Source organism: Folsomia candida, unplaced genomic scaffold, assembly GCF_002217175.1.
Source record: "Folsomia candida strain VU population unplaced genomic scaffold, ASM221717v1 Fcan01_Sc043, whole genome shotgun sequence".
Classification (NCBI taxonomy): domain Eukaryota; kingdom Metazoa; phylum Arthropoda; class Collembola; order Entomobryomorpha; family Isotomidae; genus Folsomia; species Folsomia candida.
The window spans coordinates 722,868-749,995 of record NW_019091235.1 but is presented as its reverse complement, the minus strand read 5'-3'; the positions used below and the strand labels follow the sequence as shown (position 1 = coordinate 749,995).

Here is a 27,128-nt window from a genome sequence, read left to right as displayed (position 1 = left end):
ATATATATGAATAAATAAATATACGTTGGTTTCACATATATTAATATGCATATCTAATACCTAAGTCAATAAACTAAAAAAATGTATTGCTTTAAAACTATTTGTACCAAGTTTACGAAGTTTAAATTGTGAATATTTTTAAACTAAAACAAAACAATGCTTATACATAATGAAGTACTATAATTCTACATTGAATATTCAGCATACTAAATAAAGTCGCGTAAATTGTACTCCAGATTGAGTAAAATAAAGGATGATACAAAAATTCGGTACAATTGATCCAACCGTTGAGCAAAACATCAAATAAATTTGACCTACTTGTTGTGTCTTCCTCTATTTTACACAAGCTTAAGTAAATTTTACGAAACTTTATTTAGAGTGCGTCATTTTATAGAAAATTTCACACTTTTGACCAGATCATCGCAGGCAGAAGTAAAAAAATAACGCAGAAGGAAGAACACAGCGATGTCAATCAGTATTTCCGCCACCCAACAGAAATTGTACAGGTAACTTTTCATCACGGATAAAATTTATAATAAGCTGAGCCGTCGGTCCACGCAACTAGGAAACAAAGCAAAATTACTTGATTAGTTTTTCTACAATTATGTATAAATATATTAAAAATTTAATTACTCAAGTTTATACTTACTACTACTCCGGAAATCACTACGAGTTCCAGCTCCTTCATGGCGAACAGGACGCTCTCGAACTCTCTGATGAAATCCTTAATACCGTATTTCTCCATTTTTCCAGACTCGTACAAGTCATCGGCAATATCCTTTGCGGGAGATTCTCTGAGAAGCAAGAGTTGCTTGAGGCCTTTTCGGTATTCATTATTCCTTCGTATCGTAAATCAGTAGCGACGGTTACCAGATTTTGTTAGCGTCGTAAGATTTTTTCATAAAAAAATCACCTAACCGCAAGCGTGGGGTCAAAGGTAAAGGTACAATGTCCCCACGGTTAATCGATGTCCCCATCATCTGCCCATGTTAAACCCTTACCTCCCCCATTCAGCAATTCCTATGGTCCCACAGTCGCTTCGGCAGCCACTGGTTCTACCTAAGCTTGCGATTTTTATGAAGCCTCATTTTTTTCCAATCTTGTGCCCCTTGTAGTTAAATGCTCCATGACAAACTAACCTAAATCCAGATACTTGTTCCACATACCTTTAAACAACTCCTTATTGTCCGACAGTGCCTTCACAAAGTCCGACAGCTTCAGCTCCAGCGTCATATTGAACGTAATCTTCGTCAACCCTCCACTCTTCAGTAGTACTTCGAGCTGACTGCTAAACACGGCCGGATTCACCTCCTCCTGGAGCGTACCCCCCATGTGCAGAAAAAATAATTCCACCTCGGTCACGAAGGGGTAGACAATTTTCAAATTCGCCAACGGACCCAAACTCTCGGTCAAGTCTTGAACCACGATTTTCCTCACGGTCCTTGACAAGACAACTTTCGAACTGAACAACTTCAAAAATGTATCCAGCACGTCTTTCCCCGCCGCCGCGACGCTACACCCGAATATAATTTGGTCCAAATTTTGAAACTTTTTTCCCGCCCAAATCAATCCTCCTGTTCCATCGGGACATTTAAAAATATCGACACATCTGTTATGCAGCTGCTTCAGTTTGGGCATGCTTTCCGGCAGGGTAAATTCATCCCGATTCGTGTCCGGGCAATACTTTCCTTGGTCCGTGTTCAGCCCGATTTTCAAATAGACCAAGGAATTCGCCACTTGCGAAATTAATCGCGTTAACGACCCTCCATTGAACGCCTGGGTGGACCCGCGCGCTCCATTCTTGCCCCGACCATAGTGAAAAAGCCGGTAAAGATTTGTATTCTTGTCCAAATCCGGGTATAAATTTCCCACGATGAATAGCGTCCTCAAATTTGGCGCGGCGTTTAAAACCTGCTGCATAAAGGTGTGGGGCGGATCGTCCAAGATGAAGCGGATGTATTCAAGATTAGACTTTTTGGGGAGGGGGGAATCGAACGTGGAATCCATCATCCCGCCCCGCCGGCGGGGACACGTGACACTTAAGCGCTTCAATTTTGGGCAGTATTTAGACAGGATTTCGTAAAGTGTGGGAAGAACGACGAGTCTCGAGTGGATTTTGATTTCTTGAATGGTTTCCGAGTATTTTTGGCACACGGTGGAAATTAGTTTTTCTGCAGAGACGTCAGATGCTCCTCGAGAGTGGGGGATGCCTTCAGGGTCTTGTTGGACGTGGTAGGTGCATCCTGCCGAGATCCTGATAAATCTGGCCAACTTGGGGGTGGAGAGGGTGGGGTAGATCGTGTCGAGAAATTTGGACGGGTCGCAGCAAGCTTGCTTTAAGGAGTGGTTCAATTTGAGGCAAAGTTTTGGTCTTGGGAGGGAAAGGGTTACTTCGTTCCATAGTTTGGAGACGAGACGGAGGTCTTTTCCGGAGAGGGATTTGTATTGGAAGATTTCTTGCAAAATCTGTAAAAAATGATTTGAGGTATTTAGAAGTTTGTAGTCCACGTGTTCAGCATTATTCTAAAAACTTGCTATTATAATTTTTGTACCGAAAAGGTTTTGTAATTGGTGTCAGAAATGTTGAAAAGATGACTAAACTTTTCATAAATATTTATACCCATTAATTTCAGAATTATATCTTTTATATTTGCAGAAAACTAATTTCAAAGAAAGGAATCTACTCAAAAAGTTCAGAGATTAGTAAAAATCGGTACTAAAAATTTCGAAAATGTACAACATAAATATGACGCTATGTGGGAGGTTAACTTTTGATAAGTTTATAATCATTTCGTTTTGCAAAAATTAACAACTTACAACGGGATTTGATAAGGCTTGAGATTCCGGCGACAAATCATCCATGATTTCCAACCCGTCCTAGGAAACTATTAAATCATAGAATACAGTTATTAGTGCACATTTCATATGAATTGTAGGAATTTTTAACGTTTTTACGAAAAACTAAACTCCCAAGAGAAAAACTTTAAAATAAAACAATGCTCCGAAACTCCGAATTTTAAACACGTTTTTTTACAACTCACCGGGTTATCAAATTCTTATTAAATATAATTTTAATTCCATACATAAATATTTATATAATGCAAACGAATATACCCTTACCACTTTTTATTTTTTTAGTTTCCTACCCAGATGATTCTCTGAGAGAATTTCTCTCAATTAGGTGAAATTCAAACCCAGAGTGAAATTTTGGGCTTGGCGCGAATAGTTCTCACCTTGTTTTGCGATTAGAGAGTCTCTAATTGAGACTTTGGGTTGATTTTTACTATTTAAGTATACTAATTAATTAAATTACAAAATTCGCCAATTACTTGGTGATTTCTAATCATTAATTAGTAATAAGTTCAAATATGCTATTTAATCAGCTTATTAATTGGAAGCATGAATTAATTTAACCTCGCTGAAGAACATTTAGAACTGAAGAACAACTACTTAGGGGTGATCCATAAATTACGTCACGCTGAAGATGGGGGGGAGGGGTGCCAAGCATCCGTGACAAAGTGTGACATATGGGGAGGGGGGGTTCGGCCGATCCGTGACATCACGTTTTCTAGGCCTAACTTAATGCAAACTTTAACTCAAATTTTCATTCTTCGACTATGACCAAACTACAGTTTCGCAATTATTTAGAAATTTAGTCCAGCCGAATATCAAATGCATCCAAAATTTCAACCAAGGTTTAGATTTTATGATTTTCAACCAAGTTTCTAAATTTTGTTCAACCCTTCAAATAATTTGCACAATATTCGATTGTTTGTACATTAAAAAATTAAAATTCATGATGCCATAAAGTATAAAGTTTGCATAATTTCCAAAAATCATCATAATTTTGCAGATATTCATTAAACAGTTAAAAAACGTTACTAAATCTCCAAAAATTTGCACAATTTAAAAAATTCGTCCGAAAGAACCATATAGCCATAGTTTCAAAAATGTGTACTAATTGAAGACAGCTGCATGATTAAAAATGTTAACAATTAAAACCATGTATAGCAATAAGTGAAAAATTTGGTGCATTTTTTCAACAATTGCTACTCTAGATTTCACGACAAAGTCCCTCGTACATACCAACAATGCCGTGGAGGGTTGGCATTTACGCATAAATACTATGTGGAAAGCCATTGAAATTTTACAAAATGAGCAAAGCCATTGGAATTTGGAAATCGAAAAATTGAAATCTGGGCAAGTCGAGCCACAGCGTAAAATTTACAGTGACCTGGAGAAGCGACTCCACCGACAACACTGATCTTGACACCTTCGACTATCTCAAGGGTATTGGAAAATGCCTTCACAACTAAATGATTGTTTAAAATTTAATTTAAAATGTAATTTTGATTTTCGTATAATTATCCCTTTTTAATTTATCCCTTATGTACCATGTACCATTATGTACCTTACATATGTACCATATATCCCTAATTAATTATGCAATTCGACCTACAACCACTACGCGCCCCCTTTTATACGAATATACATGTTATTCTTCCTAGGTATCGGAAAAATTCAGATTTTCAAGCGTGACGTGACAAGAGGGGGGGGAGGGGTCACGACGACCGTGACAAAGGCGTGACAACAGGGGAGGGGGGGTCCTAAAAAAGGGCTTTTTTGCGTGACATAATTTATGGATCTCCCCTTAAGTTAGTTCATGTATTTCATGAAAACGTGGTCACCTTTTTTTCCTTGGTTTGTACATAGATAAGATAACAGTCTCGATATTATGTTATGTTATGAGTGGGGATATTGAGTCAATATCCGCACTAAAAAGAGTGGCACCCGTCTCAAACTTAATTCCTGCAGCTGGCTGCATTTTTTGTCCAATTATAATAATCAACTTGCACTTTTTTAACTACAAATTTTACCTAATCCAGTTAAAATATCACATTTACTTAATTCCCTGATTGAACTCGGAGCAATGGAGCCGTCCACCCCGTCGTCGGACGTCATTCCCGAAAAACAGTTGAAAATTTGGAAAATATTTCGCAACGTGGGGCCAGATGGAGAGGAAATTTTGAAAACGGCAAAATTGGCACATTCTGCCGCCTACAATCGTGGATTAGTCGTCACCATGACTGACGAAACGTATTCCTTCGTCCGTGAGGGCGACGATGTTTGCAAGATTTTAAAAATTCCGGAACTTTCCGGCGTTCAGGTGGAAGGTAAACATTTTTATTGAAAATCTTATTGGTAACACCAATTTGGTATTCCGAGATTACCATACTTTGTTTTTTAAAATAGTGAAAAAATGTATTTTGACAGCCATGAAAAGTTAATTTCTTCTCAAAACCTGTATTTTCGACTGTCTGGTTGTCTTCTTCACATAGATTTTCATCTTTTTGTGGGTGTAACATCCCTGGAAATCCAGAACGGAGCTTAAAAAATACTGTATTTTGACAGGGTTTTGACCATCCTTGTTTTTTTTATAGAATTTTTGTTTTTTCCTTATAGAATTCGTCACTGGAACCATCAACTTTGCCGTGACCGTGGACCGACAAGTCTTCTCCTGGTACTGGGGGGTTCCCCCTGCACCCGTGACGGGCAGCTTGACGGGGGTCCAAGCACGTCAAATCGCACTATCAGAATTCGAGGGGATCCTGGCGTTAAGTGTGGGTGGGGATGTCCATCAATGGGGTTTAACTCAATCCGAGAATTGGAGGCGAGCCTGGACCTGGACGAAAATTCCAAAGGAACACTTTGGCAACCAGGAGGTCATCTCTATCGCCTGCGTGGAGCTCACCGGCGTCGCTTTGACTTCAAAAGGAATGGTGAGAATTATGCTTTACTTTTTTTTGCGCAAAGTTTTAACTGTCTGCTAATCTTGGGAACAGTTGTATCAATGGATATCGGGCGAGGGCGGTACGATGCCAAAAAAAGTCAGGATCGCGGGATCCGTACCATTTAAAAAGGTAAAATTTAATTAAAAGCAAAAAGAATTAGTGATCTGTGGCACAAATAAATGAAAATTTTGAATAACATAATTTTTCATACCACATAATTTTGCGAAATTGGTTGCGGATTGTCTAATTTAGTAATTCGTGTCGTAGGTAACGGGAGGTTCTGACTTCATTGCTGCACTCACTCTAAAAGGAGAAATGCGCTATTTGAAGATCAAGCATCCAGGGTTGATATCCGGCGGCGATACGACGACTGAATGGAAGACGATCTTCAAGGATCACAAAATCCAAGATATGGCATCCTGTACTTGGCCAGGAAAGGTCTTTGTGGTCGAGTTGAATAAGGACGCACGCTTTGTGCTTTCTTCCCCTCTCCCAGAGGCATCGCACCACGCTCCTTCATTCACACTGCCAAGTAGTTTGTCAATGGATGAACTTTTTTCTCAAAATGGGGACACGTCGTACCAGACTATTTCCGCGCAAGTAAAAACACGAAACAAAGCGAGTGATGTGCTTTGCAACTTGTGGGAGAATAAGGTAGACATGAATGTAGATTACCGTAAATACTCTATTTATTGCCAGGTCTAAGTTTTCAAAATTTAATAGGCTTGTATCTAATTATGGTATTCGTTGAATCCCTGTTCCTTAATTTTTTAACTCGTGTATAATGGAAAAAAATTAGTCGGGTCTCTAATTATACCCGATTTGTAATTGTAGCTGGATCTGTTCTGTTTTTAGACCCGGCTATAAATAGAGTATCTATTTTTATACATATGTATGTTGATAAAGCAAGTGATGGATTTTCGGGAAGTTTTGACCCCTACCTACCCCCGCCAGTGAGACGTAAATGCCCCATGTTAGCATTAACATGGGAAGGATAAGATACCCTCCCCCTCCCCCCCCAAAAAAAATCGATCACATGCTGACTGCAAAATCTCATAAGAAATTAAGTTACATTTGCCTTATTTCCATTACAGAAACTTGCCGACGTTGCCTTTTCCGTGGAAGGGAAAGTCATCACGGCGCACAGATGCATTCTTGCCGAAAGAAGTGAATATTTCGAAATTATGTTCAGCCGCGAGTGGATGGAGGCGACGGGAGGGGCATCATCGTGAGTATTATTGGTACTTATTTTTTTCGAAAAATTTTAATTCTTTGCGTCCAATCCAAATTTTGCATGCAGGGCGATTGAGGTCAAGGACACGAAGTACGACGTATTCGAAGCATTGCTCTTTTACATTTACACTGATCTGATTAAATTCAAGGAGGACGAGGATGAAAATATTTTTGGTATGGTTGACAGTCACTATTTTTTGTAGTATTTTACAATTTTAAAGACAACCCTGTTATCTTCTGAATTATTTCTTTTTTAGAACTTATGAAATTGGCCGACTTTTATTGCCAAGTCAAACTTCATAACGAATGTGAGAAAATTCTGATCAACAACATCAGCGAGGAAAATGCTTTCTTTTTTGCGAGAATCGCTTCCTCCGTGAACGCTTCGGTACGAAATATTAATTAAATATGTAGTTAACTAATTGTTGATGTCATATTTATATATTTAGTTGGAATTTTATTTATATCATTTCATTGTAGACTTTGGAGGAGAAAGCGATGAAATTTATTGCCGATTATCAAGTCCTTGGGGACAATTCGTCGCCTGAGAAGAAGCCTTGGCGTGGCTTTATGGATGCATTCGAAAAAATGTCGGCAGCCTTGCTTAATCAATAGTTTCCAATTTATGAGGAATTATTAAAATGGTAAATTCTACCATTTTATTTAATAACCATTATAATTTGAATAACTTACTTGATCTTACATAAACATATTAATTCACTATTTGTGTATGTACATTTATGTTTAATAAAATTATTTCTTTATGAATTTGCAAATCAAGGGTCAAGGAAGTCGCGATTTTTGCTTTACATAATTTATGAATGGCTCTGGTCGTGAGTACGCCGTGTATATATTAAATAGCTTCAGCTACTTCATGCGAAGACTTTTGTCCGTCTGTCTGTCAGTGGGATAACGCATTAACGCGAGAACGGATCGAGATAACCGAAATAGGTTTGCGGCATCATACATTCATATGACCGCATGGAGAGGATCCTATAAACTTTTATGGTCAATCGGACCACTCGTCTTTGCATTAGGAGGTGTGGTCTGGGGAAAATTAATTTTCACAAAAATTTAATCTATAGATGAAATAAAGTGAAATTATTAATCCGTGGACGATTTTAGGCTATGTCTCTCCTTTAGAAAATTGTGTTCCACACTTGGCACAGTACTTTTACTTACCACGCGTGTGATGCACTTTTGGAGCATTGTCTAATTTTTTGATAAAAAAGATTTTTGCCTTCTCGAGACCCCAGTCACTCACTGCTCTAGTCTATGTAATACGAAATGACGATATACGGTCGAAACTAACATATGTCCGTTCCATGATATGATGCTCATTCATAGAGGAAATCAGACGCGACGTTATGCAATCATTTAAGTGAATTGCGGAAAATCCCCTCCCCCTAATAGCCTCCCAGTAATGACCTCCGACCAATAGCCTCCTGAGGAAAGCGATTGGCCTGGGAGGAGATTGCAATCTCCTCCCAGGGCAATCGCCTCCCACCCAATATCCTCCCATGATAAATACACGCATTGTTTTTAATACTTAACTTATCCAAATCTTAATTGTGTAATCAGCGATAGAGCGTTACTCATCAACATGCAAATAATTGTTCGTCAATCATTTCAGACGTAGACGTTTGTTTAAATTATATATTTGCGGTTACCATATCCAATATTCATCATTTTACCTTACGCATGCAAACGAGTTTTAAAATCTCCAGTTTAATTGTTCTCATCACTAATATGTAAAAGTATATATGTATTTCTAGTCACCATCATCGCTTTTACTTGTACGCATGCAAACGAGAGTAAAAGTAAGAGTTGTCCGTATATTGTAGGTGTTAGGACGTTTTCACCTGCAGAAAATGAATGCATGAATCAAATCTAACCAAATTTTTGTGCAATACTAACGATGATCATACCGAGGTTTTTTAATCGTTAAGTAGTCCAAATACACCTTCGCTACTGGTGGAGAGAATACTTTGTCGCGCACTTCTCATGAGCGCTTTGCCACTCGTTTCACCAATGTCATGGACGACTTTCTCTATAACCTGTCGAAATTTTTCGAAATTTTTTGATGCCCTTTTTTCATGAGAGTATTATTTCTTAATTTATGCCCAAAATCCGTAAGCCCATTAAGTAGACTTTGGCGTTATTAGTGTCGTCTTTATGTATGGCATTTTTGTGGATGTACCACAAGTTTAATTTATCGTTTTCACAACTTTTAATTTGTGTGTTTAGAATAGTCGTAAATTTCAATGCACACACATATATGTAAACTTAATTGTATATTTATTGTTTGACATAATTGATACACAAGTCAGTAAAACACATGAACAAAACACACACTCTTAGAAAATTGGTATTGAAAAAACCTAACGGTATTGATACGTGACTCTACCGCCTTGGTATTAAACGGTTATACCATATTGGTATAGAACCGGTATTGAAATTATACCTCATGGTAATAATTTTAATACTAATTGGTATTAAATTTTTTACCACGTAGTATTAACTCAATACCGGATCAATACCGGTAGAGTCAGTACGCGGTAAAGTCACGTATCAATACCAACGGTTATTGATTTTTTTAAGAGTGCAGTTTGCGTTTGATTGGACTTGATTATTTTTGTGACCACATTATTTGTACCCATGTTCCCACAAAAATCGGCTCTGCGAACTGTACACATCTTAACCAAATCAATTCTTTGTCTTCGAAATTCCACTTTTCATTAGTGCTACTTTAAAGTGAAGAAAAACAAATTGGAGCATTTTCCAAAATCAATTACATAAAAAAACAGTAACTCGGTTAAATTTCCTATTTCGTTTTTGTGTATCAATTGATACACAGAGCTGGGAAATTAATGAGTTTCCAGATTAAAAATTAAGATCTGAGATTAAAAATCCCCGAATCAGAGATTAAGATTAAGATTAAAATTATTCTTCCGCTACTAAATTAAATTAGTTAAGATTAAATTAATCTGTTTTGATGACGAAGATTAAAGATTAATTAATCCAGATTAATTATATTAATTAAGAATAATTTTATTTTTTCGTAGTTTTTTAGAGTTTACATCGATATCTTATTATCTATATTATAAGCGAGAATGTCTGTTGGCAACGGAAGTGAAAGTAAATTTGTCTGTGACGGAAGTTTGTCCGTGACGGAAGTGAAAGCAGGAAAAGTCTTGGGCGTGCCATTTTTATTATCAGGGGGTGGTGATTATCTGGGGGTGGTGATTATCTAGGGGTGGTGGTTATCTGGGGGTGGTGATTATCTAGGGGTGGTGGTTAGCTGGGGGTGGTGGTTATCTGGGGGTGGTGGTTATCTGGGGGTGGTGGTAATCTAGGGGTGGTGATTAACTAGAAGTGGTGGTTATCTGGGGGAGGAGATTATCTGGGTAAGATATGCCCCCAATATCCCGATATCCCTACCGATATCCCAATATCCTGATATCCCTACCGATATTACATATAATATTTTATATATATATATAATATTTTAGTCGGTAGAATTGTAAAAACTAAATTCACTCTCGCCCGGTGGGAGACGGGCTTCTACGCTAGTTATATCATAAGTTCTAAAATTTGAGAAAAGCATGAAGTATCAGCACTTCATATAATTGTTATTCTAAATTATTAAAGTTTTATCTAGTAAATTAAGGGGAATACAATAACTTGTAATACGAGTAAAAATCAGTCTCACCTCAAATGCAACGCGTTTTTATATTTCAAAAAATAATTTTTTAAAATTAACTTAATTTTTTTAATGGCAACAAACTTTTTAATCTGTTTAAAGAACACAATTTTAAATAACGTTCCTTTCAAAAGAGAACCTGTCAATTTAGAATTGTTTTGATTTTTAAAAATGGTTCCAGTGCTGAGAGATGATCGTGCGTTGAAATTTAAAGATTTACAAGGACTCAAGTAACAGATGGCATAATTTTAATCATAATATTAATCCTGATTAAAATTAAAGTCGAATATTGAAAGATTAAAAATTAAAAATTAAATTAAATTGACGTGAGATTAAGATTAAAATTATTGATTAATACGAACAAATTTCTTGATTAAGATTATGGATTAAGATTAATTATTCTTAATCTTAATCTTGATTATTTTAATCTAGATTTTCCCAGCTCTGTTGATACACAAAAACGAAATAGGAAATTAAAAATTATTACGGACTAACTTAAGTTAGTCCGTAATTTGTACACGTGCCAACGCTATCCTATCTGGCTATTTTATCCGAGGACAGCTTAGAAAGTTGGAAAGTTACGAGTATATATCATGATCTAATTGTCCTATTGTTTTACGCCCCACGCAGTTTAATAGGGGTTTCTTCGCTACAGTGCAGAGCTCGGCGGATATCGAGTGAAAACCTCTAAATAGCCGGATATATACATCCATATCCAGGACAAAATCTGGCCTCCAAAATCTCTACTTCCAAGCTCCAAGTATCCATATCGGTGACAAATTCTCGCCCTACAACCTCCAAACCTCCAATATCTGTGGAGGTTCTACATGTTGAATTCTCGCCCTTCAACCTCAAACATCTAGGCCAAGTTCTCGCCTTTCAATATCCAATATCCTTGATACCCGCCGAGCTCTGCTACAGTGAAGCTCATTTTTGAGCTGACGGAACGATCATTTTGACCGGTGGTCGATCTTGCCAGAGGAATTTGCGAGGAACTCCTGGATCTCGTGACCTCCAGGTGAGTCTCCTCTCCTGTCACTCTGGCACCAATGATACCCAAATGTTTTGCATTTCCCTCCGGCAAAATTTCCACTGTCCATAAATATGTATGTCCCCATGCTTCTGCGGCACTGTTCGTGGAAGTGGTTAACGTGTCCTAAACGAAAGGAGCTGAAACACTTGGATTTTTTTTAAATTTTGAAACCCAACAGTTTATCATATATATCAAATAGTTAAGGTGTCATTGACAAAATGAGGTGTAATAAAATTTCAGTTCGACAATAAAATTTTAAGACAATCTTAACACCATTTTTGATCAGTACATCTTGAGCATGTTTTCTTCCCTCATGAGGACTGCTTTAAACCTAGTGTACATATGGTTCGCATTTTGGTGCACGCGTTGTAGGCAGGTACTCACCTTGGACTTGTTGACACATACGTGGTATCCTTAGTCAGCATAGACTCTCCTCAATTCATTAATAGGGTATTTTAATCGCACTTAATATTTCGTGACACTACCTACTGTTCAGAAGTTACCTACGTAAGCACGTACATGAATTTGTCTCTAGGTTTCACTACCCTTGCGACCAAATAGTATGCTTGGATTCGCATATTTATTAAAAACTTCAACTATCGTGACTTCATTTATATAAAACCTAGTTGGGATACCTTTACTCGGATTAAAATTTTAATATTTAATAATAATTACTTGTTAATAAAATCAGTTCTTAACGCATCGTCACCATGAAAATTTATCTCAAGAACTACCTCATTTAAAGAGGTGGAAATGTTCTGGAATTTATTAATCCGCAGCCTGTGACGCTTTTACGTGGCTATTAACATATCGGTAAACATGACAGCCATTCTATGCAAAATCACTATAACTATACAGCTTTGCATCACCAATATCCCCTTGGCTCAAAGTTTTTTCGAAATTTCAAATTTCGAGGAAAATGTGCATTCACTTTCCTCCTGCTACTTAAGCATTGCTCACTTCGGAAATTTTCACGTACCTCGGAATATTAACACACCGTACCAGTTAAGCAAATATACAGCAATGGAAGATGCGTAAGTTGAGACACAAATAATTCCTTAACTTTGGCATAGTTTCAGCTCAAATAATTAATCTAGGCCGAACCCTATCCAAGCCAACCTACTCATTCAACCCATCCACCCAATATTCCGATCTCATTATCACAATCCCTGTCTGATATACATCATAATCATCCCGCCCGGGTTTTCTCAGAATTACGAAATCGTCCAAAGCTATATTATAAAGTCAGAGGATAAATTCCACACTAACTGGGACATGAAACCTCGTCATAAATACTTTTCCTACTTTGATTTCAGCTTGGTCGTAATATTTGGTGATACGGGTAGATCTTACAAACAATCCTCAATTTTCGTTAGTATGCTCTTTAGGCAGCCATTATGTCTGTTTTTTGCAATGGTCAAAAACACAGACAACAGTTATCTTGTTGAACGTAATTTCACCGCTTTTTGCAAGGGACTCAGGTTAGCAGAAAGCTTAGAGTTGGATGCCCTGATCACAAGGTGCATGAGATTCGTTCAACATGCCGATCTGGTGATCTGGTTTCCTTGGAAACATCTAAGCAAAAGGGAAATATTTTTGTCAATCATTGATTATTTTAAAATATCCTTACTTGACGAGGCACTAGATCTCGTGCTGAGTTACTTAGCTCATAATGGTAATGCATCCATAGAAAAACACAGACTAGGCATACAGGCAAATATGCAGGACAGGAGATTCCCGCTTCCCGAATATTCAGATGATTTGTCCGACAACTTTCCAATTCTCGTGGGAAATAGGTCTTTCTCGTTGGTCACGTGCTCGTCCCTAACGCAAGTTCGGATCAACTATTGGGGTTATCTTAAACCCTTCAGCGTCCGTTTGGTATTCCTTAATGACTTTTTGTATTTTCTTACCAATCATTATGCTTGTTCAAAATTACAAAAAATTTGCACCCCTAACTTGGTACGAGTTAGGATACGCGATCCTTAATGCGGCTCTGGAGATGGGGCTGATCGTGGTGGAGAAATCCAGCTCCACGTTGATTGTAATGTTTAGGAGTCCCACATCCTTGAAACTAATTGCTCTCTGGACGTTAGCGAGTTTCGTAGTAGTTGATATTTACAAAAGTATCGTCACCGAAGATACTACCGCGCCTTTTGTATCCAGCCCACCAAAAATGTTTGATCAATTAGTAAATGGCGGGTTTCACATATACAGCGGGTCTACTCGTAAGCTACTCACAACAAGTTCAATTCCACAAACCAGGACAAATTGGCGGGCCGTTGGGAGCGAGTTTGATTTAGAAATCTTTTTTCATTATATAAAATGGACTAAATCACTCTCTGCAGAGCTAATGGTTGCGGTAAGTAACCTAGTAGCACGCGATCTTTGGCAAGTCCACTTGATTCCGACTTAATACAAATTTGTCCAGCGTACAATTGGACCTCTTATATCGAGAACAATCAAAATCTTATTCAGCAAATTCAAGTAGAATTCTTGAAACAGGAATTTGGTAGGATTACACAAATATTCAAGGTAATCAACGCCTCTCGAATTTCGGGAATTGTCGCCCGCTGTAACAAAACTGCCTTTGTAGCACCGTCCATTTATATCAAGTCGAGACAATTTTTACTCAATATTCTGGGAGGGAAGAAGTCACACTTGAGTAGGAAACCATATTTGGAAACTAGTGACACCATTTTCCCCAGCAGGGCGTACATATTGGTTACAAAATTGGGCCCGATAGGTGACCGATTTAAGGGAAGAATTGCGAAAATTATTGAGGGAGGGTTTTATCAATTTTGGGAGGACCTGTACATTAATTTACATACGGATAAAGGTATCGGTATTCACTTGGAGGACACAGTTGTCCAACAGGAACTCAATTCTAATATTCTTACCATTTTTTATATATTGAGCACCTCTGTGTGTGTTTGTTGTGTCATATTTATTTTAGAGATTGGGATTGGGAGGAGAAAACGGATTTTAGAAAGGTTAATAATTTTTTTAGTCCGCTGTATTACTCGTCTTAAGAATTTTAAACGGAAAATATTGCAGATCAGAGTTGTCATGATGCAAGTGAAACTTTTTCAAATTCTATAAATTGATAAATTTGAAAAAATACCATACTCTACCCTGGTATACATATGTCTGATATGATTTCTAGCATTCCTTATTGTTGTAAATATTAATTGTTCTTAAATACAATTGAAATGTATGTTATATTTTAATGTGTGTTTGTAACAGTGGTGGGATTTTTGCCCTTCGTCCTCATTTTTGAGTGAGGGGAAGTAAAGAGTTGGAGTAGTTAGTGTTTTTGCTCCAAACTTAGGGGAGAGGAGGGGAGGAGTAAAAATTTGAGGAATCGGGGTTAGGAGATGGGAGGAGGAGGACTAAAAATTGGAGGATTTGGTAAGGAGAGGGGAGGATCAGGACTAGAAATTTGAGAGCTGAGAGGAGGGAAGAGCTAGGAACACGAGTACATTTAAAATTCAGAGGGAAGGGGAAGGTAATACTTTTTATGCTTACTATGTAAAACTTATTTTTGAATAATGTGGAAGAAGTAAATGGCTAATTCATGTTTTTAATACCAAAGTCGTTATCACGATGTTATTGGGCATTTTTGGGTTTATTTTGGGTGCATAAAATAATTTATCTGGGCAACATTCAGTATTATTAATATTAAATACTTCACTGGGTACTTTTCAGGGTAAACCCACATTTACATATCACATAATAATTTACATACTAAACAAAATTCAATAAAATTTGCGATGACATAACGGGTTGTGCAAAATTCACCCGACGAAGGTAAAATTTGTACAATTTTGAGCGAAAATTCGACAACATTGGATACATTTTAATCTTCATTTGGTAAGTTTTACACAACCAGTTGTGTCATCCCAAATTTTACTCAACCACCTTGAATAAATTTTAATCAAATTTATTTTACATGGCTTTATTGGGTGAAAAAAGCGTGGCTATTAATGGGCCCTGAGATTATCTTATATCATCCAGTTAAATTGTTTTAATTTGTCCTGTCTTAATTTGCCTCGAGTTTAGGAAAAAGTAGCCTTTATGATAGGAGTCTTTTTAGTCCGTAGCCTCTTATAATGAAACATATTTATGTTCTAAAATGTACATCGTAAAGATGTAAATACTGAATTACATATTTGAAGCTCTGAAATAAATAAGTTTGACTGTACATACTTGAATGTATACTACATAAATAAGCAGTACTATATTTGGCTTTGGTTTTGTCTTAAATTCCAAGACTATAGTGAGTAGATACATATTTATGACATATGTGCAATGTATGTAAATATACTTCGGTTTATGGACCGTGTATGCACGTTTTTCAGTCCCCATTCGAATTTAATGCATTCTAAATGTGCCTAAAAAAAGTTTTAAAAATTTCTCTACCCAAGCAAACTGTAAAACTCGTTGGGTTCCTTACATTATTGCGGATGGGGTAAAGTTAGTCCAGCGTATTTAAATGTTAGGGAAATGGACATAAATATGTATGAATAAATACCTATTCGTTCTTACGGTTCTCCTAACAAAGCATTCCATCGTAACATAACACCAATTTATATGCATTGTCTATGTTTATAACAAACATAGGTATGCATGTATGTACAACAGAATTAGCCCACATTTTCATCTGTCTAACAAAGATGCATAATACAGATGCATCATGCATTTTGTGTTCCACGAATTCCTCTATGATTCGGCCTTGATGCATGCGTCATGCCCAAATTTTATTACGTAAACCGAGCATGGTATTCACACACAACACATGGTTTTACTTTACTGTGTTAGTCATCCAGCTGAGGATGAGTTTGCCAATGCAGAAGTATATTTGTACGATTTCCACGTCGGTGGAAATAATTACATAAACGTTGTCACAAAAGTACTTCTTACATAAATACACAAATTGAGTTTTAAACAATGTGAATGGGAATGTTTAATTTTTTGGACATTCATTTTTTCATAGTAAAGAGTACGTAAAATTTTTAAATCCTAAAAATATTTTTTTTTCTAGAATTTACAGTGAAAATACAATACAATCTTTAACTCAGCCGAAATTTGTAACGTGATCAAATAATTAATTAAACATTTAATTACATTTTGCATAGTGTCAATACATACACAATTATAAAATTTGCCTTTAACAAACGTCAAAGTTGTACCGGAATACATACAGAGTTGAGGTAAGATTTTACTACTTCACTACTTCGATCCGCTATTAAGTATTAATAGTAAGTTTGCCTGGACAGGTAAATTTGGTACAAATTGTACATAATTTGAGGAATTAGTCACTTAATCGTATTAATGTACGTGCAACATATTTATTTATGCATATTTTCATAAGTGCATATGTATGTAAATACATATACATACATATGTGTGGCGGCGTCCTCCTTACATGTGTATTTGTAAATATAATGCTTTTTAACTTTACAACCAAATAATGCACTGGTAACTTGTAAAATCTCGAGTTTTATGCATAGATAAAATAATTTTATAAGCATTTACAAAATAAAAAGACGCCTATGATCGGAGTGCATATGAATTTACATATGCAAGTTTACTAACATTTATACGCTAGGTTTCTTCGAAATATTGGTAAAAGTGAAGAATTTACGGATTTTACACTATTTACAATTTTACCAAGGACTGCATGAATGAATTACCTAATTTCTTTCAATTTGACCAGGTGAACTATTTAACAAATGGCCAAAAACCTTCACCGGACCGGAGATCGCCTCCTCTACGATGGAATGCCATCCCCTATCGATTTCGATCAACTCACGCCACAACTCCACTTTTTTGCGGGGTCTACCAACTCGGACGGTACTTTCGCCACACACCTCCGAAGCTCCAAATACAACAATGACGTCGCCAAGATACGAGAAGATTTCGAGAATTTCGCCGAACTGAAATGTGGTCGCGTAATTTTTCTGACTCACGGACTTGAATCGGCGGGCTCCGCGAGGTGGGTGGAGGCCCTAAAAGTCGCGCTTCTCCAAGTCGACAACGCCCAACTTGTCGCCGTGCTGGACTGGGCCGTGGCCGCCAGAGCGGGTCGAATCCACGCCATGCACGGCGGGTATCGCCAAGCGGCCGCAAATTGCTTAGAAATTGGGCGCTGGTTGGGCAACGTGGCGAAGATCGTGTATGAAAATATGGTCCGTCTTGGCGTCAAAGAGCCCTACCTTTGGGGAATTGGGCACAGTTTGGGGGCACATTTAATGGGGAGAGCGGGCCATGAGGCGGGCATGAGACTAAAGGTAAGTGTATTTTGCGACAAATTTTGCAAAGTTAATTATTTTGCAAACTGGTTGATTTTGTTATGTAAAATAAAAATTGGTAAAATTACAAATTCTGACCATGCTCGGAAATTTAAAATGTGACAGGGTAGTTTTCAACCTGTTTTATGCTACCTAAATGGGAGTGTAATGTAAAATTGCGAAAGCTTCACAAAGCAAATCTTTGCAAATTTAACAACTTTGCGTAGCTTGTGCAGATAGGTTTACATATTTTGTAATTTCTTCTCGACGCAATTTGCTTTTTGCAAGTACAACTTGAACATGCTGATGTATGTACTTATTTATTTCCAGACTTCATCTCGTGGATGGGGTTCCTACATCTTGTCAATATTTCGTTCCCAACCGGTTTCACTTCCTACCCGGGTATTCGATCGGATAACAGGTCAGCAACATATTTTCAAATGCACAATTAAATACATAAATTGTAGAATTCGCTCCGAAATTTGTAATCCAGTAAACTCAAATGGTTCTTTCTTTCGTAAAAGTTTGTACGAAATAATTTTACACAACTTGCAAAGTTGCAAACATCCGACTGAATTTAAAACAAATTACGATTATAACCAGTTTTCTCCCTTTCAGGACTTGACCCCGCCGGTCCTGGATTTCAAACTAGTCTGCCCGGATATCGCCAAATTTGTCGCGACGACGCCGAAACCGTCGACATCATCCACACCGACGGTAACTCATCCATCGAACTTTTATGGCCATTGGTTTCCGGGGCGAAAAACTACTACGGCACCCTCCTCCCCCTCGGGTCGATCGACTTTTACCCCAATTACGGACACAGCTGTAGAAGAACGGCCCGCGGAAACCATTCCCTCGCGTACGACCTCTTCACGTGGTCCATCACGAATCCAGGCTTCTTCGTTACGGACCAGGTTTTAGAAAGGGCGCCGGAAGTGAGTCAAATCGAGGGGCGTCCCGGTGTCATTGTTCGTCCGTGTGATAAAACCGTCCAGTCTGAAACGCAGGTGGAAATGGGGTACCACCTCAAGCCGGGGAATAGTGGGCTTTACTATGTCAAAACTTATCACCAGGCGCCATTCGTTGCGAAATTGTGATTTAAAATGTATGTAAATACTGATAAAAGCCAAATAATCCATGCCATTGAATATACTCAGTTATATAATTATGAATTCAATATTCCGTTCCGTATAATTGTACTTAATTATACTTTAAATTGTACCTCGTTTAAGCATTGTCGTCTTACTAACTATATAACTGTATTATTTGTACAAGATGCGTCACACTTGGTATGTTAAACAAACGTGCTCCTAATTTACACAGTGCGTAAGCGTAAAAATCCCGGCCCTGGGGAAATTTAGACAGGCCCGGCCCTTTGTCTATTTTTTGTAATTTTTAATCAGCGCTTAATTGGGTCCCCAGATTACTGTTACCAGCATACCCGCCTATTTTGTGCTTAGCTAGAACTACCCGTACCCGCGTGGGTATGGACAGTTCAATCTTTATTTAATTTCGCCCTAGATAAGCTCACTGCCATCAAAAATAGCAGCTAACCCCCACGGCTATCAGCAAAGCATCAATTTATTACTTTAATATTGCGAAAGTATTTCTTAGTTGAAAGTCATAACTTAAAACGTACTTTGATTGAAAATTTTAGCTAATCAAACCATGGGCGTACTCACGACAACTTCTTATTTCCCATCGCAACTCATTTAGCAAACTTGCGAAGATCAAAATATTTCTGTCGTGAGGGGATTCGCAAAATATGACTTCGCAAATCTCGTCAATCTTGCAAATCTACTGAAAAACACATATTTTTGTATTGTATCCATGGATTTCTTTAATTTCTCTTACTGGCGACGGTGAGGATGAGTATGCGAAATAATTTTGCGAAATAAGCCCAATTGCTGGGTAAATTTTCGAAAAAATCCCATGGTTTTCCAGCAAAATTTTTGCGAAATCTCGCGTTTCTGGCAAAACTTCGCAAGTTATGTTGCTATGCTCAATTTGCGAGATATGCGAGATATGCGAAGGTTCACGTGAGTACGCTCCATATAAACAATGAGGAAGTGTGATATGAATTGGCCCGACTGAGTAATTTTAAATTCTTCTGTAGATAAATAAGCAGACCCACATTTTTGCGTTTTGTTAACTGAGCTACCGTTGGCGGAATTTGTAATTAAATTGAACTTAAATTAAGAAACTTTTCAGTAAACATAAGAGTTTGCTAAAACTCTTTTCGAATTTTAAACTGATTTAAGAAATTAAACTATACGTTTGTTCGGAATTAAATTAAGCATACAAATAATTTTTAAAAATTCTACTTTTCAAAAACTTTGAACTACAAAATTTTTGGGTTTTGGCATTTTTAAAATTCATAAATAGCACGAAATTGTAAATCAGAGTTTTAAGGAAGAGAATAATATTGAACAAATAAGTTTATAAATTTTTGAAATCGGGCAAGATACGAAAATTTAGAACGATTTGAAAAGTCCTGAATATCAGTCAAAATTAATTTAAGAATTCAGCAACAGGCGAAAACATGTGAATTCAAGAAAATCCCAAGAATCTTATGAAATCCATAATTTTCTAAAACGTGGGCCCGGCCCCTTCGGGGCCCGGCCCTGGTGCGCGTCACCACCTACCACCTGCACGCGGAGGCCCTGAATTTACATATATGTTTATTGTGCTTAAGTAAGCTGAGGCAAAAAATGAGATACCAGCTTTCCAGTAAAATTATATATTGCGTTACCACAGTATAAATACCTACGTGGGTGTTTTATTATTAATTTTCAAAAGGTATGTTCCGCACTGTTTCTGACCAAACTTTTGATGAAATAACAAACTTCAAATACTTTTAGGATGCTGTGATTTTTTTCAGTTCTGTAGGTTAACATTAACACTAGCAATAACTCATTAAAATTTACCTCGAAAATATGCCAAAATTTACGACTTGATTTCATTATCATCCGAAAACCGTTTTCCCCTGATGTTTTTCTTTAAGTTTGTGAGATGCCGAAAGCAATTTTGGTACCCAACGGACGGAAACCATTTTCATACCTAAGTCTTCAGTTAACATGGAACAAATTGCTGGTTTTGGAACACCCATCTCATCTGCTATATAGGACAGTTTCAATCGCGGATCTCTCATTATTGGTTCCTCTAGTTTCCGGAGCCTTTCTGTGGAAGAAGCGGATTTTGAGCGTCCTTGCGACTTTTTGCCCGAGACCTCGTTTCGCCATAATTAAAAATTATTGACCCAATTGAATTTGTGTTTCGTGTTGGGCAGTTTTCATTGTACATTTTAAGCATTCAACCATAAATCTGCGACACGTATTGCCTATCCTGCATTAAAAATTAAATCACACTACGATATTTAATTTGCAAATCTAGCATTTTTTCCGTCGTTTTTCATGTTTTGTTTTACCAACCTGAATTAATTCTTCAAAAATAATAAACACGGAATAGTTTAATCTTGTCGTAAATTTCAATCAGGAACTACATAGCGAAAAATCAACAACCAGTACTAAATGCAAAATGGAAATACCCATCCGAACCTAATCCGAATTTCTAGTTTAAAAACATATCAAAACTATATGATTCATTTATACTGATGATAATATTACAATGTATTTGTGATAATAATAATAATTCAAAGTATAAATAACAATGAAAGTCATGCACTGAACAATTTATTGTCAAATTTCCCTACAAATTACGTCACTAACAAACTAAAAATACTTTGACTGATCGTCTAATAATTCCGAATACACCATAAATGCGAAACGATTACATATTATTATCATAGAACACTACATGTCATTTGTCAAATAAATCCCAAATTTAATTAGTATTTAATTGCTGTAAACTAGTCATCATCATCGTCACGAATCACACCTCCAATTAGCTGAATAGGAACTCCAGCGCCGTCAAAGATTGGTTGTACTGTGTCCAGAATTTCCGGAACCTGCATAAAAAATGATAAATGTTTATGCACATTTTTTACTGCATGCTTAATAATTCTGGTTTATCGACGCACCCTGGGCTCAAAATTGTAACCAGTTATTTTCACGCTTTCAAATCCTCCACTGTATAGAACAAGGTCTTGAATGCAGGGGGTAAAGTCCGCCTGGGTGACGTAGGTTTCTTTGAAATGGACACGTCTAACACCTGCAAAAAATTATAATGTATAAAATTAGGAAACTTAAATTTTATATGATAAGTATACGAAGTAACAAGTATGTATAAAAGCATGCACTCTCTAAAAAAAATTTAAACCCTGGAAACAAACTGTCACCCTCAGAGGTACTTAAATAGTGCACTATTTTTCAGTAATGCTTAAGGAGATGTTTTGTCACCAAAAATACATTCAAAATTTGAAAAATAACCATGTCCGTTTGGAACACGAGTTTTCGACTAATTTTCCATTGGTGACAAAACGTCTCACCAAAAAATAGAAGTACCTCCACGGGTGACGATTTGTCTCCGAATTATTTAAAAGTGTATAAATACCTTTCCACATCGACATGTTCCGAAGGACAGCAACTATCGACGATGAAGCAACAACCGACTTGGCGAGTACATCAACTTCTTTGAGATCCCATATTTTGAAAGGTTCCAGCAGTCTGTTGATCTCCTGTGTGATCTCGGCTCTTGGCAGGATAATGGTTAACTCTAATTTCTTCATGGATGGAAATAGGTGAGCAATCCGTTCCGAAAATGTGTCCCTCATCCACCAAATCCTATCCAGCGTTAAGACTAGCGATGTAACTCCATCATGCCGCTTCCACAGGCTCAAATAAGTCGACAACTTCCACGCCTCTACGTCGATTTGGAGCGTGAGGTGTTTTAGACTTGGGAGACGGTCTTGATTATAGAAGTCTTCAAAGAGGTACACTGGTGATTGGCAGATTAAGAGAGAGACAAGTTTCGACATCACAGGTACTTCAAGATCCTGGGCCAGCTGTTTGTACAAAAATTAGTGTTATAGTAATTAATTACAGAAGTAATCAATCATGGGCTGTCCATAAATTATATAATGCAAAAATCCAGATATTCTAGACCCCCCCTCTTTAACATGGAGCCTTAGACCCCTCTTACGTTGCATAATTTATGAACGTCCCCTAACACACGGAACATACATTAATTAATTGTATTCGATTATCTTTACCTCAGGAAGTTTAACAAGCTCGACCTCTCCATAATACCTCATACATAAATTCCTCAAGGAATCCTTCACCTGCCCCAACATCTTCATTCCTGCCGCCACATCAAAAAACGTGGGAGGAGTTGACTTAACTACGCAAAATTTTAATATCTTTAGATTCGTACACCCCTCCAAATTCGGATAGAACGTGGGGGTCACGTCCAGAAAAGTCAAATTGGGCGCAGCATCCATCAAGGCTTGGAGTAGTGGCTGAAATGCATGGAATCCGAATTTCGGTACGTCTCCATAAACGACGAACCAGATTGACGTTAGGTTGTTTTGAGGGGGAATTTTTCTGCGCACTTTATACTCGCCTTTCCCCGCACTGGACCCCGTCCACTCGATCCCGATGGAAATGTGGCGAATATTTGAGGATGACTTAAGCCTTCGGACCCCGTCGAGAAAAGCGTTGGCATATTTTCTCTCGTTGACGAGGAGGTCGATCTCTCGGGTGAGCTGGGAAAGATGGGGGACACAGGTAAAAATTCTTGTGGAGACCTCGCTCGTCTTTCTGGGGGGAACGGATGGGTCGAATGCTTCGGAGTTGTAGTTGAAGGAGAGACGGCGGAGTAACTTTTCGTGCACGGGAGGTATCACGGAAAACTTGGAGCCTTCGTAGCTGACCATCTTAAGGGCGCGGAGGAAGGTCCGTTTGCTCAGCGCAGTGGCGCCCACGTCGCTCCAGACTCGGCACACGAGACGGGAGTTTTTTAAATCAGCGAGATCAAGATTGGCGAAAATGCCGTCGAGAATCTGCGGGAGGGAGGGAGGGAGGGATATTCAGAATTAGATGGTCAGTAATTAATTAAATTAAATGCAATGATAAGTGTGGAATGACTGACTTACTAAAGGATTTCTTAACGCCATTGACATGCCGCTGTTAATGTCTCCTGAGTCGCCGACACCTTCCACGACTAAAATTTCAGATAAATAATAAGAATTGTGAAATCAACACGTAAAACAGACAACAATTTCTGTTTTTCAGCGCGCTTTATCATTTCAATACACGAAAAAGTTGCATAATTTCATGTGTGATTAACATTTACCTAAACTTGGAAAACTCATTCTTGTCCTCCTCGTGTAAAGATCCCAATTCCAAATTCTTTGTTAAACTGTGAACCGTTTGGGGCGATTTTTATCCTGTAAAATATAAAGCATAAAAAGTATTAAATGTATGCACAATTATTAGTTTGTTGGTCACTTTAAATAAACCATAATTCGATTCGCAATTAAAAAAATACCCACTTTGTCACGCAAAAGCTTCGATAATACCTTGTCAACGATTTTGTAATCAATTTTTATGCTGCAGAGTTAATAACTTAACTCGAAAACTAATTCGAAAAATAGCTCGAAAACATCTGCTCAACGAACGAATCGAACAAACGACAAAAAATGCGGATTTGATCGAGCTGCTCGAACCGGGGCGTATTGCGATACCCCAGTTTCTTTCTTAGGAACGAGCAAATACAAATTTTGCAGCTGTTGTGCTTGCTTGCTTTTACTATTTTCACAGAATTTACAATTTTTATCCCTTCATAATTGATAATACTCTACAAATTCGAATTTCACGGTTTGCAATTAATATTTTGTTTACTAATTAAGCTTCTGCACTATTTTAATTGCAAATTGTTTCTTCCCCCACAACAGGAAATGGCAATGGCACTACCACCCGTTCGCGGAAATATGGGGGACCTCCCGGACCTCGTCTACTGCAACAACTGTCTGGACCCTTCCCCCCTCCACCGTTGTTCGAATGGTCACTACATTTGCGACATCTGCATCAAGAAGGTCAAGCAGTGTTACGTTTGTGACGTGGATTTGCCAGGATCCAACTTTACGAAGAACGGACTTGCCCGACCGGTTGGTTTACTTAAATAAATACAAGATTCCGACCTAAATATTTCCTAATTAATGTAAACATTTAATTATTCCATAGCTCTCGTTGAAATATGCGTGTCCACACAAGAAAGCCGGCTGTGTTGAAATAATTTCCGCTACAGATTTGGAAATACACATTAAAAGTTGTTACCATCGGTAATTAATTATTTACCATTTTTTGTCAGTTTATTTAATTTTGTGTAAATAATTCACTAAATTAATGCAGGAACATTATTTGCAACTCGACGGACAATTTACCTTGCCGCAATTCAAGAGTGGCCATGTCGGATTACGCAAAGCATTTAAATCAACGCCACAAATACTACTTGCGATCATCAACGCGACGTTGCCTGTCAATTTTGGAAGATGGCAAGTTATTAGGTACGTATTTAAGTTTTGCACGAATTTAGACAATAACGGATGCAAATTATAATGCGGAAATTTTGTAAAATAATGGTACAAACGTTTACCAAATAATCCGACCCCCAAAAATTTTTGAGCTAATTTCCTCTATAAATATCTGTAAAAGTTACAGAATTTACAGATTTTACAATTTTACCAAGCGTGAATAATGTGTTGAATCGCGTTAATGATTCTGTTCTAATTTTCCTCAGCTGAGGGCTCCTGGCCGGTAGAAATCTTGGAGGAGGATGAGGAAATATTTGTGCTGCATAATGAAATTCGTGGCGATGATACAGTCTACTTTTGGATGACGGTGTTGGGCAGCATGGAAGTCGCGGCGAAGTACATGTTCGAATTGAAATTGATCAAAAAGATGGACGACGGGAAGGACAAGGTGATTTAAAAAATTGTACGGAAGGAAAGACAAACTTTAATTGTTAAATACTTTTTCACAGATCGAGTTCTGGAAGATGCCGGTCGTGGCGTTCCACTCTCAGTCCGTGAGTAGGAGAGGGTTTTCATGTTATGTGGTCATCCCGCCGTCAATCTTGCTGAAATTTTGCACCCCGTTGGAACCAGTGGAAAAATTCAAGTTTTGCTTTGATGTGTCATTTCGAATTTGTAACCAATTTGTTCCGTGGCATGTCTAGTGTTGTCTAGAAAATTTTGGAAGACGGATATGTATTAATTAGGTTTCAAAAGTGAAAAATGATTATGTAAAGTCTGTGATGCTGAAATACGCTTTTGTTGTAACCATTTCGAGTGTACCGCATGTGCATTTCATTTTAGCTAAAGTTTGTGTACTTTTACTCTTTACAAATACTTGATTTAATTTTATGGACGTCGAAATAAACTGCTTTCTCAAATTACATTTTACTAGGTATGTTTTTATTGAAACGGAAATTGTGTATGTTTTAACTTGAAATTTTTTATTTATTCATCATTCATATCTATAGGCATTTTGATAAAACTCTCTGCTCATCAAAAATCTTTTTATGTCCACATCATTACATATTTGCTAATTACTCTCCCTTGTTGTGGTTTTATGTAACATAAAACCAGCACTCGAAACATAAATTATATGATTCGAGTGCAATGGACCGTCCATAAATTATGCCACGCGAGAGGGGGATCAAGATTGAATGGAGGGTCGCTCACAGCCTGTTATATAAAATCGCAAAAATCGCGATTTTCTAGACTTCCCCCCGTTAACATGTGTCACGTAGGCACATGCTATAATTGGAGGCTTAGACCTCCCTCCCCCTACCACCTCTCGCGCTACATAATTTATGAACGTCCCTTTAAGATGAGATCTGAAATTTAGCTTCCAAAATGGTGAACAAATCCCAGTATAACTACGCACCCTTCTCTATTTAGTTCGCAATATGTAGCGGCAATGAATGACGGATTTGTGGGGAAACTTCTACAAATCGGCGAACACAAGGAACAGGCAAAAATAAATCCTTAGGGGACGTTCATAAACTTCATAACGCAAAGAGGGGTGGGTGGGTACTAGAAATTCCGTTACGCAGCGTGACAGGGGGAGGGTGGGTGAGCTGATACATGTTACTGTAACGCGAATTTG

At 37.7% G+C, this 27,128-nt stretch overlaps 5 protein-coding genes across 9 annotated transcripts; 3 read left to right on the top strand and 2 right to left on the bottom strand.

Moving 5' to 3' along the window:
- Positions 1-65: 65 nt before the first annotated feature.
- On the bottom strand, positions 66-3,404 carry LOC118433180. Of its 2 annotated transcripts, XM_035844862.1 has the most exons (5): positions 3,121-3,404; positions 2,818-2,885; positions 1,167-2,466; positions 650-819; positions 66-561 (listed from the first exon to the last, which is right to left on the bottom strand). In XM_035844862.1, exons 2-5 carry the CDS (start codon positions 2,860-2,862, stop codon positions 469-471), a joined length of 1,608 nt encoding a protein of 535 aa, XP_035700755.1. In that variant the 5' UTR covers positions 2,863-2,885; positions 3,121-3,404; the 3' UTR covers positions 66-468. The 2 variants fall into 2 exon arrangements, with proteins under 2 accessions (XP_035700755.1, XP_035700756.1); XM_035844863.1 differs by lacking the exon at positions 66-561 and having other exon boundaries at positions 653-794.
- A 1,357-nt stretch (positions 3,405-4,761) lies between these two features.
- LOC110861622 (RCC1 and BTB domain-containing protein 2) lies at positions 4,762-7,801 on the top strand. Its single transcript, XM_022110754.2, has 8 exons — positions 4,762-5,174; positions 5,464-5,780; positions 5,844-5,921; positions 6,060-6,446; positions 6,887-7,020; positions 7,093-7,199; positions 7,283-7,413; positions 7,506-7,801. Exons 1-8 carry the CDS (start codon positions 4,931-4,933, stop codon positions 7,638-7,640), a joined length of 1,533 nt encoding a protein of 510 aa, XP_021966446.1. The 5' UTR covers positions 4,762-4,930; the 3' UTR covers positions 7,641-7,801.
- Positions 7,802-16,579: 8,778 nt separating this feature from the next.
- Positions 16,580-20,813, top strand: LOC110861609 (phospholipase A1 4). 3 transcript variants are annotated; one of them, XR_004833212.1, is made up of 5 exons: positions 16,580-16,974; positions 17,481-18,054; positions 18,385-18,475; positions 18,673-19,346; positions 20,174-20,813. XR_004833212.1 is itself a non-coding variant. In XM_022110739.2 (5 exons), the coding sequence occupies exons 3-5, from the start codon at positions 17,497-17,499 to the stop codon at positions 19,152-19,154; spliced, it is 1,131 nt and encodes a 376-aa protein (XP_021966431.1). In that variant the 5' UTR covers positions 16,580-16,763; positions 16,900-16,974; positions 17,481-17,496; the 3' UTR covers positions 19,155-20,813. The 3 variants fall into 3 exon arrangements, 1 of the variants encoding a protein (XP_021966431.1); XR_004833211.1 differs by having other exon boundaries at positions 18,673-19,692; XM_022110739.2 differs by having other exon boundaries at positions 16,580-16,763; positions 16,900-16,974; positions 18,673-20,813.
- A 908-nt stretch (positions 20,814-21,721) lies between these two features.
- Positions 21,722-24,666, bottom strand: LOC110861620. Of its 2 annotated transcripts, none has more exons than XM_035844825.1 (7): positions 24,536-24,666; positions 24,310-24,403; positions 24,110-24,177; positions 23,228-24,016; positions 22,570-23,020; positions 22,097-22,227; positions 21,722-22,024 (listed from the first exon to the last, which is right to left on the bottom strand). In XM_035844825.1, exons 2-7 carry the CDS (start codon positions 24,326-24,328, stop codon positions 21,926-21,928), a joined length of 1,557 nt encoding a protein of 518 aa, XP_035700718.1. In that variant the 5' UTR covers positions 24,329-24,403; positions 24,536-24,666; the 3' UTR covers positions 21,722-21,925. The 2 variants fall into 2 exon arrangements, with proteins under 2 accessions (XP_035700718.1, XP_021966445.1); XM_022110753.2 differs by having other exon boundaries at positions 24,509-24,645.
- Positions 24,667-24,717: 51 nt separating this feature from the next.
- LOC110861637 (E3 ubiquitin-protein ligase SINAT3) lies at positions 24,718-26,412 on the top strand. Its single transcript, XM_022110771.2, has 6 exons — positions 24,718-24,833; positions 24,911-25,123; positions 25,200-25,297; positions 25,368-25,522; positions 25,756-25,937; positions 25,999-26,412. The coding sequence occupies exons 2-6, from the start codon at positions 24,914-24,916 to the stop codon at positions 26,191-26,193; spliced, it is 840 nt and encodes a 279-aa protein (XP_021966463.1). The 5' UTR covers positions 24,718-24,833; positions 24,911-24,913; the 3' UTR covers positions 26,194-26,412.
- Positions 26,413-27,128: the final 716 nt, after the last annotated feature.